This window comes from Octopus bimaculoides, chromosome 6, assembly GCF_046866305.1.
Source record: "Octopus bimaculoides isolate indiv1 chromosome 6, ASM4686630v1, whole genome shotgun sequence".
In the NCBI taxonomy this organism is placed as follows: domain Eukaryota; kingdom Metazoa; phylum Mollusca; class Cephalopoda; order Octopoda; family Octopodidae; genus Octopus; species Octopus bimaculoides.
The window spans coordinates 59,734,181-59,752,806 of record NC_142933.1 but is presented as its reverse complement, the minus strand read 5'-3'; the positions used below and the strand labels follow the sequence as shown (position 1 = coordinate 59,752,806).

General features: G+C 35.0%; 1 protein-coding gene across 5 annotated transcripts in view; it reads right to left on the bottom strand.

Annotated features, from left to right (window-relative positions):
• Positions 1–18,626, bottom strand: part of LOC106870865 (puratrophin-1) — a 582,111-nt gene that overhangs the window by 311,645 nt on the left and 251,840 nt on the right. The window contains exon 1 of one of the 5 annotated variants that reach the window (XM_089353967.1): positions 3,797–3,985. The exons of 3 other annotated variants lie outside the window; for them this stretch is intronic. In XM_089353967.1, coding sequence (XP_089210093.1) covers positions 3,797–3,851 — 55 coding nt within the window. In that variant the 5' untranslated portion in view covers positions 3,852–3,985. Of the gene's footprint in view, positions 1–3,796; positions 3,986–18,626 lie in introns of those variants that run through there. One more of the 5 variants, XM_089353966.1, reaches the window with a different exon arrangement.

Genomic DNA, 18,626 nt, shown 5'->3' with positions numbered 1-18,626 from the left:
ATATACATACATATATATATATATATATGTATATATATATATATATATATATATATATGTACACATATATATATATATAAATATATATATATATATATATATATATATATATATATATATATATATATATATATATATGTACACATATATATATATATAAATATATATATATATATATATATATATATATATATGTATATATAGTCGAAGCTGATATACATATATAGAGACAGACTATAAAGGCACAAATCTATTAACAACAATTCCTTATATATATATATATATATATATATATATATATATATATATGTATATATAGTCGAAGCTGATATACATATATAGAGACAGACTATAAAGGCACAAATCTATTAACAACAATTCCTTATATATATATATATATATATATATATATAAAGTACAAAAATGAAAATAAAATATTTCATATTGAAGAATACAATCAAATTCTATTTGGGCAATTCATAACTAAAAGATTTGGGAAGGAGTCCAAAAAGCCACTACTAAAATCTTAGTAGTACTACTAAAATTTTAGTATCACTTTAAATTCTATTTTCCAGTAAGAACTGGTGTATGGAATATTTCTGATAATCTAAACTACAAATGGTATGACAAAGCAATCTTAAAGAAATAATGGTCAACAAAAATTGGAGCAGATGGAGTTTACCTTTGGACAAAAATACTGTGACTTTATTTGTGTAATAATGGTTGCACACATGACAGGCTTCTATCAATTTCCATCTATTAAATCCACTCATAATCTTTGGTCAGCCCGAGGCTATAGTAGAAAACACTTGCTAAGCAAGGAGCCATGCTTAACTTGGAAACATGTGGTTATGAAACAAACTTTTTACCACACAACAATGATTGCACCTATGTACATATGAAAACATTCTTACATACTCATACCATTTCCAATGCATACAAAAAAGAAGATGGAGGGAAAGAAAGGGCAAGCACAAACTCTTGCAGGTGAGGCAGCTCTATCAACAACCACTCCAACAAGAACAACACTCCAAGATGCTAGCACAGATATGACAATGACATTGATAATAACAATAATAATAATGACAATGTGTGTGTGTGTGTGTGTGTGTGAAACATGCAGGTAGGTGTCTGTCATTAGGAATCTTATCTTATAAAAGGATTTTGATCAAGAATTTAATTTAAGCATGAATTTCAATATAGGCAGGCTGCTATCAATGAAGGGTCAACTAATATGTTTTGATCAGACATAATCTACACTGAAAATCTGAACAGCTTTCAACTTCCTAGCTTTTCATTTGTTCATTGGCAAAGAATCAAACACTAGAAGTATTGACCATTAAAATAAAATCACAGTTCAAAACAAGCATCTTGCCATTCTTGGCTGCATGTAGCATAATCAAATTATTAAACCGACTAGATGATGTGATACTAGATATATTGCATTTTACTTTTAGGGAAGACATATAATTATTAGATTTATAATAATCAGGATGTTTACAAGTATTCATAAAATAACATTTTACATTTTTTGATTTTTTTCTTTTATGAAATTCAACAAAGTTAAAGAATTTTTGTTTTCTTTGAACTTAAACTTATTAAGGGCTCTTTATTTTTAAGAGATTTAACAAGTTTACTTCCCCATAAGTTAATGACTTGAAGTTCAATAGCATTTGTTCTATGACTAAAAATATTCTATGATGAAACACTGAGGTTTACTAACTACAGGATCTGGAGTTCAAGTATTACTATATACACTGACAGACAAAAAGAATTTTGCTTGATTGATAACCAGTTCTATTTGTAATGGCAAGCAAGGTATTCAACTGCAAAATCAAATATCCAACATTGTGTAAAATACTTAAATTCACAAAACCTGAAACCCATCATAACTGTGTTGGTCAAAAAATCAGAAAGCTATATATAATTTTTTTAAAATATTCATTCTATGGATTGAAAAATCGTATTCTTACTCAAAGCACATTTATTTATTAGTTAAAAGTGAAAACCAATATACTGCTTCTCAGAAGAGAAAAACATCTAGTATGCTTTGCAAACTATTTCCTTCCCAATCCCACTTTCTTTCCTTTATAAAAATATATACATATTAATAATCCAGAGAGCAATCTATTGCTTTAGAATAAGCATGACATAGTATCCTATACATAATTATTATAATTGGAGGACATAGAATTATGGTCCAATATGATACCTGGTATTTAATTCTATCAGCAAGGAAATAAAATCTTGATTGACACAGCTTAACAGTCAGTTGGATTACTAACCAAAAACTTAGTGGATCATATTGTCTTTAACACTACTGTACTGTGTACATGTGCCCTATTCAATAAAGTATAATGCATCATATGTATGTTACCTATGTAAGCTGTAAAAAGACTGTATAGTTGACAAACGTTTCATTAGTTTAGAATACCAAAGTTTAAGTCCTTTTGAGACTTGGTCCATGATAGTGGGGCTCACACTGAAGTTCTGTTGGAATTTCAGCAATTACTGCATCAAAGGGCCTTAATATTACTCATGAACAAGAGGTTGTGAAGATAGTAAAATAATAAAATGTGTACTTTTTAGCAGCCTGGAATTCATTCAGTAATATATAGTCTCAAGTAATATTTTCTTAAATTTTAGGTAAATAATGTTGCTTTCTTATAAAAAAGTGAAATTAAAAACTATTCCCACATATTCTAAAACTTTCCAGACAGTTTTTTTGTTAAGAATATTAAGATTTGTTAGACTTTCATTTCATGGGAGATATTCAAAGATTTTATCATCACTGTGAATAATCATTTTAGTATTAAAATGATTTTTTAGAGAAAAAAAACATGAATAAATAGAATAATCATTATAAAACATTACTTTCCCGAAATATTAATCAGTAATCTGTGACAATTCAGAAAACATTAATAAATTATTCATTGTAACAGATGCTACAGAATCATTACTTGAAGAAGTGAAAGAAATACATTCTAGCAGTGTTTATTGCTTCGTTCTATTTCGATCTAATTTGGAAATAGCAATTTCATTGGTTACTCTGATTGATAAGCTTGATGCTTATTAAAACTCTAATTACTGTTGTGGCGTTTGTTACCATGGAAACTGTATTGAAACAAAAGACAATTATTGTATATTTATAAACATTGCTAATGTCACTAACCACTTCAAGTTGGTGTAGAATCTTTCTAAAGAATAACATAAATTAAAAAAAGGAAACTATTACATATTACTAGGACAGCCATGAGGAGCAATGTTGAACAAGATATAAAGCTCTGTGTAAACCAAAGTATTTCCATGTGCAGTCATCAAACTGAATAAAATTCTTTGTACATATTAAAATTGTAAATAATGAAAACAAATTTTTATCTGTGGATAGTGTGTTTTTGTGTGTGTGTCATTCTTGTGTATGTACCTTGTGATTTTTCTAGTTCAACAGATCTTCTGTCTGAATATTGGTGTCTTCTTATTGCTTCAAGTTTGTTGGAGTTGCTTCTGTCCTCATTATTGAACACTCATATGTTATTTTCAATGGGAGACCTATGTGTGTGTATGTGTGTATACATGTGGTGTGTATAAGTATGTATGTATATATGTAAATATGTGTGTGTGTGTGTGTATATATATATATATATATATGTATGTATGTGTGTGTGTGTGTTCGAAACCAAAATTCAAAAGTGCGTTATTGAAATTTGATTATATGTAACTACTTGTGAGATAATATCAAAGAATTCCCAGTAAGAAAATTCCTGAGAAGAGAAAGAAATACAATATAAAGTATTACCATATTTTTGTAATCCATCTGAGTTGTGAATATCAACTCTTCTTAACAATTCCATTGAAGTAAAAAATAAACACAGACTTGAGTAGATCAAAGATGCTTTTACTAAAGGACTAGAATATCAAACTGTCAGGAATTTTTGTGTGTGGGACTAAACCCGCACCTTATCCTGTAGCAAAGGAAAAGAGGAGTACTTGAAATGCCAGAAGGAAATGAAGTATATGACAAAATCACTGGCTTATGGGAAAGGAAAAGCAAAATAAACTAATTGTTAGTATTGTTTTGCTACTAAACTTTGATTCTGGATTCTCTTTCAACTAATAGAAATTAGCCTATAATGTTGTAAGTTACTCATCATTATATATAATCTAGCTTTGTAGTGTCTTCAGATTTTCAGCTATGTTTCAATAAACTAGTGTCTTGCATAACATAAAAATGGACAAGTGGAAAAGAAACAGGAAGACATGAAACATTTTGTAGTTGCTTTGGCTTTGTAACTTTTACATTTTAGACAAGACACATCATTTACATTTCAAAAGCATTGCACTAAATAAGGACTAGGATATAAAAAAAAATATCCTTCTATTCATATGATCAGTTTGAAGAGTAGGTCAATGACTTTATTATAATATAAACTCTTCTAGAGTGAGGTGTATGGTAAATGAGTTAGTTAGTGGAGTTAACATTCAATTTGAATTGCTACTGGATAGTGGTGTAGTTCCAGGATGAAGGATGATGGAGTATGTTTAATATTGGGTTTGTAATTTCTTTTTCACTTTTGACAAAGCATCAGAAAATTAAATCAAAATAAAATCTTTAACCAAAATAATGATTCTCTTTTATGTAGAATTAAAATGGCTAAGTAAGTGGGGTATTGATATACCAACTCAAAGCTCTTTAGTTCAGTTCTACTGCAGATATTTTCTTATGCATTTGGTCAATGAACTGAATTGTGCACTGCCCAGTTCAGCTATTTGCTGAGAATAGAAAACTTAAAACATCATCTACATTAACACTACCACCTGTCCCTTGGGTACCATTAGTGGAGTCCACTTTACTACCAGAGTCCAGGCTAGTACTTCATCTAAGAACCACTTCCTCTCTTCCTTTGACCTGTGTTGAAAGCCCTTCAAAAGGGTCATGGTTGCTGCACTTACTCATCTGACTAAGTCATACAAAATAAACAAAAAATATTTTGGAACGTTAACATCATTCTGCCAAGGAGGAGATTTAACTTAATACTAGGAAATTGGAATCAAGCACCATCCTTAAAAGCTCCATGGGGATAAAAGGACAATAACATTTACTATCTAACTGTTAGAGAAAGTAGAGTTAATCATTGAACCTTTGAATTTCTGAGAATTGATTGGTTCCAGGTTCAGGCCCACTGCCTAACATCCTGGGCAAGTGTCTTCTACTGTAGCCTCAGGCTGGCCAAAGACTTGTGAGTGGATTTGGCAGACAGAAACTGAAAGAAACCCATCGTGTATGCGCACACACATGCACATATATGTGTCTCTGTGTCTGTGTTTGTCCCCCACCACTGCATGACAACCAGTGTTGGTGTGTTGGTATCCCTATAACTTAGCAGTTCAGCAAAAGAACCCAACAGAATAAGAACTAATTTAAAAAACACCAAAAAAATCTGGAGTTGATCTCATTCGACTAAAATTCTTCAAGATGGTTCCAAGCATAGTCACAGTCTAATGAGTGAAACAAGTGAAATAAGAGAAAAAAATTAATTTATCTTTGATTTACATTATTTACATTATTTACATTTGACGGATATTCGTCCTCATCTTTTTTGTTGTTAACACAACGTTTCGGCTGATATACCCTCCAGCCTTTGTCAGGTGTCTTGGGGAAATTTCGAACCTGGGTTCTCATTCCTATCGATGTTACTATTATTATTATTATATTATTATTATTATTATTATTAATCAGGTCGCTGCCGTGAATCGAACTCAGAACCTTGAGGTTAGTAGCCTTGGGCGTAGTGGTTAAGAGCGTGGGCTACTAACCCCAAGGTTCCGAGTTCGATTCACGGCAGCGACCTGATTAATAATAATAATAATAATAATATAATAATAATAATAGTAACATCGATAGGAATGTAAATAATGTAAATAATTCCTCATCTCTTAAACTGTATCTTTGATTTAGTTACTAAAATATTGGATCAGCATTTTATCTTGACTCCAACTGAATTTCTTGCATAAAAGCTAATTGATGTTTTTATACTAATAAATGCTAACTTAGGCATGAATATTGATGATATGTGACAAAATTGATTCGATACTTGGTAAATTGATTAGATGAAGTACATGAACAGTTTGCTGGCATTATCTGAGTGGACAGGGTTGGGAACACAGTGTTAATTAAGGCAGACAGGGTATTTGGTGTTACTGAAGGTATACAAACAACTTGCTATTATCTGAAGTGGATATAATACCTAACATTGATTTCTTATTACCCAGAGACAAACCCCATTTAAAACTTAGCCAGTGTTTTCATTATGTTAATCTTGGTATATTTTTGACACTTATTTTATGAAAGCACTGACTAAATTTTTAACTTTATCCAAACAAAATTTGTACTTAGAAATGAAAAGAATGATTCTGGCTAAATACATTTGATCTACCACTGTTTCAGTAGAATAAAATGCTCTCATAGAGATTAATATTAACATGTAATAGACTGAAAATACTGGATGCATTTTTCTATAATGACAAATGTTTAGAGATCACATATACTGTTAGTAGTGGAAGAGAAAATCAACAGGCTCTTCATTTGATATTTATAGGTGTAACTCAGTGAAGCAAAAATGTTATGCACACATACAGGTAGAGTTTCTTCAAAGCAAAAGTTAATTTAAATATGTTAGACTGAACAAGAAACCCAGTCAAGATTCAATACCACTGTGTGGCACCTTGGATAAGTGTCTTGTACTATAGTCTTAGATTAAACAATACCTTGTGAGTAGAATTGGGTAGATTGAAACAGTGAAGAAGCCTGTCATGTCATATGTGTGTGTGTTTATGTTGTCCCCCTTTATGCTCTTTCATTTAACACTTTACCAAATAGAGAGTGATAAAATAAGTACTGGTTTGGAAATGACTAAACCATTAAAGGCAATGTTTCAGAAAAAGAATAAAGAGTTATAACAGCCTAAATTTCAATATTGTCCAGCACAAGATAATAAACATCTATAGTAATATAAGTCACTATGTTGAACACCGAAGAGGGGAAACAGAATTAATTCTTAGTTTTAAATGTGTTTTATATGTAAGTGGGGTAAAGCGATTTATGGAATTCAACAAAGAGGGCTAGAGAATTAGAGAGGATTACATTTGAATAAATCAACAATGATATTAGGGATTCCAATTGAGAAGATATGGGGATTTGTCTCTGTATTTATGACCAGGAAAGGATTATGTACAAAATATAAAAAGATAATGTAAATGAGGTCTTCATTTGAAGAATGTAAGTGATAATCAGCATATTAGTGTTAATGAACTAAGTAAGCTAAATAACTTATTGAATATTTTTTTGCCTTTGTGTGTTGTAGCTATGGTATATCAGCTTGATTGAGATAAGTTGCATGAAGCAACACACATAACTATTTTTAACACAGCATGGCGAGTTAAGAAAATATCCATACACTAGGCTCACAGTTAATAAATGTGAGTTATGGAGAACATGAAATATTTTTACTATTAGCTGAACTGGGCCAATTGAAAGTTAAGTGAGTCAGTCCTCAACATGAGATACAACCTTTTTGTTATGGATATAATTTCAATTGATTAGAAGTTCATTTTGGTTCACCGTTTCAAGTATGTTCAGGTCTGCTTAACTATATAAAGAAACAAAGCTTTGTGAAACACTAAACTTTTCCTGATCATGTTTCTAATGAAATATACTATGGATGGATTTAATAAAATAACTAAATTTGTCATTATGAAGTTAATGTTTGGAATATAATTTCACTAGAAAGGTTCTTACCAAAAAATAAGAGGTTTCAATGTAGATATGAAACACCTTGAGATAAAAAGTTTGGTATCAAAACTAAAGATACTCTCAGGTGGGCTGATAATCAAGAATTTAAGAAACTTTTATGAAGCTTTATACAGCAGCCTTTAACTTACAGATATATTTTAATCTGAAAATCTGGCAATAATTAGAGTATGAAATATTTTTACTACGCTATTTTAGATGAAATATATATAACTATTTGAAGCTATCTCATGATGAGGACATAAAATACCATCATGGCTATGAAGTGTACACATATGTACTAGAGAGAGGATATGAATTGAGTAATAGGTTAAAAACAGGATATTCTATCTAATGCTACTACTAGAATGTAAGCTAGAAAGTGGTTCAAATATGTTCTTAGTGAAAGCATATTTTGTTTAGTGAAAGTATATTTTGCATTCTTTTAAGAAATGAAATTATTTTTCAATATGTTTCAACAATTCAGTCTGTAATACATTGATTACTTATAGGTACTTGATATCAATAGAATATTTTGTATTCATTAAAATCCTGAGACAACTGAACCAGGTGGTCCCAAGGCGGACAACTCGTGTGGAACTGAAGGCAGCTTTCCTCAGGGTGTGGGCACAGGTTTCAATGGCTTTTGTGAACTGCCTTATGTACTCCATGTACCAATGGTGTATGACTGTTTTGAACACCCACGGAGAGCATACACGGTATTGAACATATCACGCCCTACAATATCGATGTGCTGGATCCGCCCACTACCAGAACACATGACAATGACTCATAGACTGTGGTCAAAGTGCATCCAAGAAATTGACTTTATCAGATTTATCAAAATTTTTCTCTGACATAATGAAATTAAAACATATTTCACAGTCACACACAGTTGACTGATTTGTGCTAGTAGATCACCCGATTGAGAAAAATAGCTTTATTTAGTTCATTCAGAGTTGCCTCTCTTAGGTACATCTCATCAACAAGAGTCAATAAACTCGAAACATTAATGTTTGAGAATCCTGAGAGATGGTGACACTGAATGAACTGGGTGTTTTCACACCATTTTACCTTAAAAGAGATTCTTTTCTCCATGGTAACTGCAGTGTATTTGTCTTTAGCAGTTGAAATATGTGACAAACATATTTCAACTATACCTGAAAGACAGACAAGGTGATCGGAACTGGGATGCATTTGATCGTGTTGGTTTAGTTAGGCAGATTTGTGGGTGTGGGATAGGACTGAATAAATTCAGCAACGACAAGAACAACAAACACAGCCTACATTATCATCATCATCATCGTCGTTTAACGTCCGCTTTCCATGCTAGCATGGGTTGTACGGTTTGACTGAGGACTGGTGAAACCAGATGGCTACACCAGGCTCCAATCTGATTTGGCAGAGTTTCTACAGCTGGATGCCCTTCCTAACGCCAACCACTCCGAGAGTGTAGTAGGTGCTTTTACGTGCCACCTGCACGAAGGCCAGTCAGGCAGCACTGGCAACGGCCACGCTCAAAATGGTGTATTTTACGTGCCAGCTGCACAGGAGCCAGTTCGGTGGCACTGGCAACGATCTTGCTCGAATGTCTTTACATGTGCCATCTGGCACAAGTGCCAGGAAGGCGATGCTGGGCACAAGTGCTATTGACGGTTTCGCTTTCAGTTGCCCCAATAAGTCTTCGCAAGCCGAGTTTCGTTTCCAATGAAGGAGACGATGTTGGCATGGGTGCAGGTCGTCAAATTTAATTCGATTTCGATTTCACTTGCCTTAACAGGTCTTCGCGAGCGGAGTTTAGTGTCCAATGAAGGAAGGTACGTATAAGTGGGCTGCCTGAGGCCTTCGATTTAGGTCTCACTTGGCTTGCCTGGTCTTCTCACGCACAGCATATTTCCAAAGGTCTCGATCAGATCATCACCTCGGTAAGGCCCAATGTTCAAAGGTCGTGCCTCACCACCTCATCCCAGGTCTTCTTGAGCCTACCTCTTCCACAAGTATGAAATGATTACATTAACTCATCATTTATGTCATCAATAGTATACTTATTTTTGATATAGCTTTGTTTTGACTCATGATATCCTGTGAATGCATGCTACTGAAATTACCTGTTTCTACATGAGATTTCTGTGCAACATGTATTAGGTAATATGAAATTCAATAATAACTGACTTAATAAACAATATCAGAAATTTCTTGAAACTTCTTAAATAAATGTGTGCATATGTATATATATGTGTGTGTGTTTGTGTACATACATGCACATGAATATGAGAGTGTGCACATGAATGTGTGTGTGTGAATATGAATATGTATGTAGGCATAAATATGTGATTGTGTGTATACACATACACACATTCATACATTATATGTGTGTGTGTGTGTGTGTGTATGTATTATTTTAGCTGATTCCGTTTAAGCAGATGGTAGCTCTTACTGTAAAGTGCTCTCAGATATATGCAAACTGATATGAATACTTAATAGGAAATAATATATCCGGTATTCATCTGACATTATAAAAGTAACATTTGTTTACTTATATCCTAGTCTATTTACTTATATTCTTCCAGTTTATTTTTATTTCTCAACATTGTTTCAATGTTGTGCCACTGGTTTTATAGATGATTGTCTTGGAAAGTGGATTCAGTACTGCGCAACACTTTATTTGTCCTAACCAAATTCCTCCACAGGAACTTTTTAGGCTCTTGGAACATTTGCATGGACTTACTTAGTCAATGAAGTGGTCTTATTTGGTCATGAGTTGACTTCCAGTATGTATACATATATATATATATATATATATATATATATATATATATATATATATATATATATACAGTACATCGCAGAGTTTTCTGGCTAATATATGTAAATTTATATCATGGACTCCTCAGTATATAGCAGGTTTCTGTGTCTGATAGTTATTTATATTTTTTTTTGATTTTAATTATTTCTGTGGTAAAATAAACATTTTCACACTTAAAAATTAACAAATTAATAATTAAAATACAGTACTGTACTGCACTGTATAACACATTAATTAAAATATATTAAAAGAAAATACATAACATACCATGGATGAGTAAATAAAGAATTGCACATACTGTATGGAAAATGAAGCTCAGGATGCAAGCGTGCGGTGCTGTTTTGCATTTATAATAAAATAAATATATACAAATTATAAAAATAATTAAAAAGAATATACGGTACAGCACTTTTCTACTTTGCAGATTTTCAGCTATTGCAGTGGGAATTGGAATGTAACACCTGCGATATTTTAGGTATTACTGTATATATATATAATTAGATGAAGATGGTTATGGTATTTCTATGGGGTTACCCTGGGTTTCACATCCATAAAGCACTTAGCTTTACAGCGTTTCATCAAAGCCATAAAGCTAAGCACTTTATGGATGTGAAACCCAGGGTAACCCCATAGACTGGCCATAACCATCTTTATCTAATTACTCTACTGCTTTATAACATAGAGTATGCCTTTCTATTGGTTTTATAACTTACTGATGATATATATATATACACACACACACACACACACACACACACACACACACACATATATACATTAAAGGAACAGGAAAGCAAAACCAAGGCAGAATGAGCATCTCAGGTCATATCAAAAAGGGAGAATCAAAAAAGGAGAATTACTTTTACTTCTTTTTTGATTCACCTTACTCTAACTGAATATTTTAAATGACCTGAGATGCTCATCCTACCTTAGTTTTGTTTTCATTTTCCTTTAATATATAGCTGCTGACTTGGAAGCCTACTATGGATTCCTAACTCCAGCCTCAGCTGTGAACTTGGAACCTAACAAATGACCATTTATAGCACATATGCAGTGTACCTATTGGTTTAGATTATCAGTGAACTAAACCCCTCATATTCTATATATATAGTTCATAGATGAGAATCAAATATTCTCCATATAGAATACACTTTGTAGTGCTCAAGAGGTTTAAACTTGAGTGGGTAGAGAAGTAAATGTAAGGATAAGCAAGTTAGCCAGGTCAATATACAAAGTATGTTAAATACATGAAATACAAAAAATGCATGTATTTTACATACAAAATGGCTACTTACACAGAATAGAAATGGTATCAAGAATTTTAAGGTGTTGAAGAAAAGTATTACAAATCCAACAGCTGTTTCTGGGGGCTTCGTGGTCCAGAATAATGTTTCTAAATTGATTCCATCATCAGATGAGACAGGCCTCTGCCTTCATCGCTGTTTGTTACGTTATCGTCAATGTTATCGCTTATGAAACCTTTGATTTATTGTACAACCGACACACTGTACAACCGTTGTTTACTTTATATACACACACACACACACACACACACACACACACACATACATATATATATATATATATATATATATATATATATATATATATATAATCATATATAAACTGATGCTTTCTTGACACAACTGGAACAGGCCAAAAAGAGATAACACCATCTTGCCCAAAAGGGGTTTTTGCTTTGAAGATTTTCATTTCAAGGTTTTTTCACATTGCTGTCCAAGATTGTAATCCTATCTGCATTAGTAAAGATGTTATATGCTCCTGACCAGCAAGTCTGGGGTGTCACCTACATTACCAAGAACTATAATATATGCGAAACCAATGGTAACTTTCTAACTGCCTATAACCACTGACTACATTGTATGTGTGTGGGTGGATGCGGTATATAATTGTGTGTATTTTATAATTCATTAAATGACAAAGAGGAACATTAATCTTATTCAATTACTCCTTTAAAATGCAGTTTGACTTAAATCATATACAGAACATAAAAACTGAAAATTTTTCATCCTGGGATTTTTCATGGGTACTAGAGGAAAAATAGGAACAATGAAGCTTAGTAGTATGTAAAGATCAAAATATTACAATTTACCAACTTGGACAAATTCTTTAAGTTTCTTTCATAAAAAAAAAATCTTCAAAATTAACTTTCCCAAGTTATTAAGATGGACAAATTGTTGCTGACACACATATTACTGACTTCCTCAAACCCAGATTTTGCCTGATTTCAATGATACTCTATTATCATAGTTAGGATGTAATTTAAGTAACTGAAGTCAGTTACAAATTTCTTTTTGTTAAGAATAATGTCAGTTTCAGGAAGAGCAAAGGTTGATTGAATTAACTAATAAATCATTACTGGTAATTATTATTCTGACCCTGGAAAGATGGAAAGCTATGATAAAAAAAAAATCATACAAATTGCAGCTGATTATGAATTTAGAATATATAAGGATAAATCTAAATTTAGCAAAGCATTTAGTTTATCATTTTTGACAACTCAGTACTATAGTCGAAAGTAATCTTTTTTCAAAAAACTAAATAGTTAGGAAAGGAATATTTTAGGAAATGAAGTGACTGATTTTATTAAGATATGTAGCAACATTCTGCATTCCCAAATTGCAAAATAATTTTCACATGTCATGTGAAATATTTTAAGAAAAAGAATAAGTAAGGGTTTTCTGAATATTGGTTCTAAATTGAATTTTGCCTTCTAACCCTGTGATTTTCTCTGCAGCTGTATTAGCATTTAAGAAATAGCACCCTCATCCACACACCTTAACACTGTCATCTAGCTGGCCAAGAAAAGCACTGTACAATTGCATGCTAATCTTATTCCTCTGATCAAAATAATTTTCTGTGTATACCATGACAATAGGCTCAGCAACATAATATATTTACTGTTTTTGTAGATGAAGTGTCATGCTGTAGATTCATCTTAAAAACAATACTTATGTGGTGAAAGCAATTTCTGAAGGAGGAAGATATACAAAAATATAAACAAGCAAAATGATTTCCACATGAGAGAAAGTAAATGATTATGATACACACATATGTGTGTATGTGTGAAGATAGAGAAAGTGATAACTCAGTAGATAAGGAATATTCACTATAGGAGTTCCATTGTATCTACTTTCTAATGTCATCGATGATGTGAACATCAAAACTTTATCTTGTCTAGTCCCTGAAGTCAACAAAAGGATGATCATTCCCAATAGATTCCTTTCATCATCATCATCATTATTATCACCATTGTTTAATATCTGTTCTCCATATTGGTTTGGGTTGGATGGGTTGAGAGGAGCTGGTTAGGCTGGGAGCAGCACCAACCTCTATTCTTTGCTTTGGCATGGTTTTTTTTTACTGAATGCCCTTCCTAAAGCCAACCACTTTACAGAGTGTACTAGGTACTTTTTATATGGCACCAGCACCTGCAGTTTTTATGTGGTGCCAGCACTGGTGCTTTTAACATGGCACCAGCACCAACAGGGTCACCAAATAACTTGCAAAACCAAAACTGTAGGGTGGTGGTGATGTTATTGTAACAGTTGATGAGAGATTAGAGGTATAGAGGGACAGGGATAGGTGTCTTGTAAAGCAGATACATGGACATCCCAACTGGAAAAGAAAGAAGGGTGAGTTAGAGAGCAAAATAAAGAGAACCATAGTGAGAGAGATGGTGGCAAAGGTGTGTCAGGACAAGAGACTGTAGCAAATGATGGGAGAATTATAGGAGAGGCTTGAGGGTAGGGGTTGCAGTAGATATGTGAGGGCACTGAGGGTGATAGCAGATAAGCAAGGAGTTAACAACACAGGAGAAAGAAGACACAGAAAGGAGGTATTTGGTGGAGTAAGATAATGGGAAATAGAAGTGTTTTGAGGTGGGGGAAGGAAGGTAACTGAGAAAGCAGGGGGATGTAATATATGCTTATTCTGCTCTCAGATGATAGAGAAGTGATGGGTGTTAGGAGATGAAATGAGGGGTTGGCAGAGCAGAGAAGATGCATGTGGGCATAGGGAAGTGCCCCTCACAGACAAGCGTTTAACCGAGTGGTTTTAGGATATCAATTCTGTTGTGGTGGATGGGTCTGCCTGAGTACAGTGAGGTGCTAGATATCTTGGTCCTTAGTTATGTCATTCATAAGACTCAGCATCTTGAGATCAGCCTTCAGTACATTGTCCTGTGTCTTCCTGGGTCTCCCTCTTCCACAAGTTTAAGTGACTGGCAGCTGTCCACATCTATATGCATCACATGACCAAACTAGCACAGTCATCTCTCTTGCACACAACATCTAATTCCTCTTACACCTAACTTTTCTCTCAAAACACTAGCTCTCTGTCACACATGTACATGACACTGCACATCCAACAAAGCATACTAACTTCCTTCCTCTCTAACTTATGCATGTTCTCTGCATTCAGGGTTCATGTCTCACAACCACTTAGTACTGTTGTTTGTACACATGCATCAAGCAATCTTCATTTTATTCAGAGAGCGAGACCTTTTATTGCTGACTGAGGTAAAAGCTCTCTGAATTTTCTCTGACCTATTCTTATTCTAGAAATTACACTTTCCATACATCCTCCTCTACTGCTAATTAGGTCCCCTAGGTAACAGAAATTATGCACTACTTCTAGGGGGCATTTGAGAAATTCAATTTCCCACGGCTCTTGTGCATTTTCCATATACAAACATCACTTTCTCTGTTAACCTTCCTATTATTCCACTCCACTTCATGTGTGTCCATAGCTTCCACAGGATATACTGTATGGAAATCCTGTCTACACCATTCCTACATATTGAACAGGGCCATTTACCTGAAGTGGATAGGGTCCTGTTTATTTTCTTTCTTACTAGAACCTTGGTCTTTGTTAAGTTAACCTTAAGGCCCTTCAAGTCCAGGTTTGCTGTCATGCCTAGAATTTCTTTCCTAGTTCTGTAACAGAATCTGCTATGAGAGCAAGGTCATCAACATACAGCAGTTTTCAGGGGCAGTCAGTCTTGAATTTCTCTGTAATAATCTAGAGGACTATGATGAATAGGAGGGGACTAAGAATCGGACCCTGATGAATGGTTAATTGTGTACTAAAGTTATCAATGTACTCATGGTTAACTTTCACCTAACTGACAGAATCTGTTATGGCCTGTATAGCGTTCCCTCAGAGATCACCATATTACACAGTGGAGTACTCTGCCAAAGGCTTTCTCCAAGTCAACAAACACCAAGTACAATGTTTTATTCTTATCTAAACACCTCTGCGGTTGTCTGATTATAAATATAGTATCAGTAGTGCTTCTTCCAAGTACAAAGCTAAACTGCATTGCATTTAATCTGATTCTGATCCTAATTAATTGGGGTGTAATTCTCTCCATATCTTTCATCACCTGATCCAGTAACTTGATGTCACTTTAATTACTTCTGACTATGATTCAGCTAGAGCAGTCATTGGGGATGATGCCTTTTTGAATAACCTGATGAACTATACAGGTGATCAGACCATATCAGACCATCTTGCTCTGTCAAATATTTTAAGCATCTCAGCAATGACTCCCAATGGACCAGGGGTTTTCTCTATCTTCATATCCTTAATTACCATATCTGTCATACTGCTGTCAACTCAAACAGCTTGTCTCTCTGTTGGGTTCACAGAGGGGAGACACCTTTTCTCCAAATCATTCTCTACATTTAATAGCCTTTGAGCACTTCTTTGCCTCTTTCTTTTCAGAGTCACTGAGCACAAGCATACCATTATCCATATGTACACACTTCTCTCCCACAACATCTAGATTTTCTCTGACACTGTCAAGCAATCCTGAACACCTCAAGTCTCTGATCTTCAGGCCATAAGACATTAGCAAACCTTTTCCTTTCTGCTTCTACCCTTTCTAGATAAACCTGTCACCTAGCTTCCATTTTAACTATCTGATATGTTGCCTAGCTTCTATTTTAGCTATCATATCAGATAGCTAAAATGGCAGCTGCTCCCACTTTTCCACTCTTTCCAAATCCATCTCTTCACTTTTATGGCCCTGTCAACCTTAGTTGTTCCACCACCATGTCACCCTCAGACTGGCAGAAGCTTTGCTCCAGCCACAGAGTTGGTCTGCAGCTTTCAGAAGGTTTTCCTGTTAGGACTTCCAGTTGTCTTCTACATTATACATCACAACCTCCTCTTTCTCATCAATTGCTTTAATCAAGATGTCTCTAAATCTCTGATGGACCTTTGAGCTTCCATAATTTCCTTTTCCAGTCAAGCTCTAAGTCTGAGGTAGCTAGCTACTAATTTATATTGAGTCATACATTCCTCAATGGGAACGGACTTTGCATTTAGAAGCATCTGTCTATCCCTATTTCAGGTGAGAATGTAGTCAATCTGGCTTAGGTGCCTACCAGAGTGATAAGTGATTAATTGGCTGGTTTCTTGAAGTTAGTGTTGCAAACCAGCAAGTTATTTGCATTACAGAACTCCAGGAGCCTTGTCTCCTTATTTCTAGTGCCAAAGCTGAAATCTCCATGCACACCATAAAATTCACTGGAGTGTTGCCTAACATGACTGAAGAACTCACCAGCTATGATTATAAAGTAATAAACCAACATTAAGAGAACTGAGTGATGGTATAAGCATAAGCTAGAGAGAAATAAACAATATAGTTGCAGGCGTGGCTGAGTGGTAAGAAGCTAGCTTCCCAACCACATGGTTCTGGGTTCACTCCCACTGTATAGCACCTTTGACAAGTGTTTTCTACTGCAGCCTGGGGCCGATCAAAGCCTTGTGAATGGATTTGGTAGACAAAAACTGAAACAAACCAGTTGTATATTTAAGTGTGTGTGTGTCTTTGTTTGTCCCCCTCCCATCATCACTTGACAACTAGTGTTGGTGTGATTATGTCCCTGTAACCTAGTGGTTCAGCAAAATAGACTGATAGAATAAGTTCTAGGCTTAAAAAAAAAAGTCCTAGGGTCGATTTGTCCGACTAAAACCCCTCGAAGTGGTGCTCCAGCATGACCACAGTCAACTGATTGAAACAAGTAAAAGAATAAAAAGATATACATGTACACACACACACACACATATATATATATATATATATATATATGGCCCTTGCCAGAACACATTCTGTGGACTGTGACTTTGCTCTCTCTCCCTGTACCTGTCCCACCGTTGCCTATCTCCCATTTCCCTTCACCTACCACCCCTCCAACGAACCATTCTCTGAGCCTTCCAGCGACTCAAGTCCAACCCCACCACCTCACACATTTTCCTCACCCCTTCCCTTCTCCAAACGACCCCACAACCTGCATGACCTCCTGGTCCACAGTTTCTTCTCTAACCCCACCTCCCAACTTGCCTCATTCCTCTGCTCCTGCCAATGCTGCCACACTTGCTCCTACCTCTTCAACACCACCATCCTCACAGGCACCCATCATCATCCCTATCATATCACCAACTCCTTTACTGCACTTCTAGCAATGTCATTTACTGCATCTCCTGCTCTTTCTGCCCTTCTCTGTACATCGGTCAAATGGGATGCCACTTGGCTGACCGGTTCGCAGAGCACCTCCAACACATTAGACTCAGCAATGATACCCCAGTCTTGCACCATTTCCGCTCTACCGGTCATTCACTACAACACCTGTCTTTGCAAGGGGCCATCCAGACTCCCGCCTTCGTCATGAACAGGAATTAATCTTCTCTCTTCGCTCCTTTGTATCACATGGGCTCAACTCTCCTCCTCTCTTCATCTGACTCTCCTCCTCTCCTCTCTTCATCTGACACCTACTTCTTCTTTTCACTCCTACTCAACTCTCCTCTCCTCTCTTGCTCTGACACCTACTTCCTCTTTTCGCTCCTACCCACCTTCTCTCTTCCCTGATACCCCACCACCCCAACTCCCACATATCCCACCTACCCCATCCCTCCATTCCACACCCACATCCCCACACCACACCACCTCACACAGACTAGCACTGACCCCTTCCCAGCACAACACACACCATCATCTGCACACCC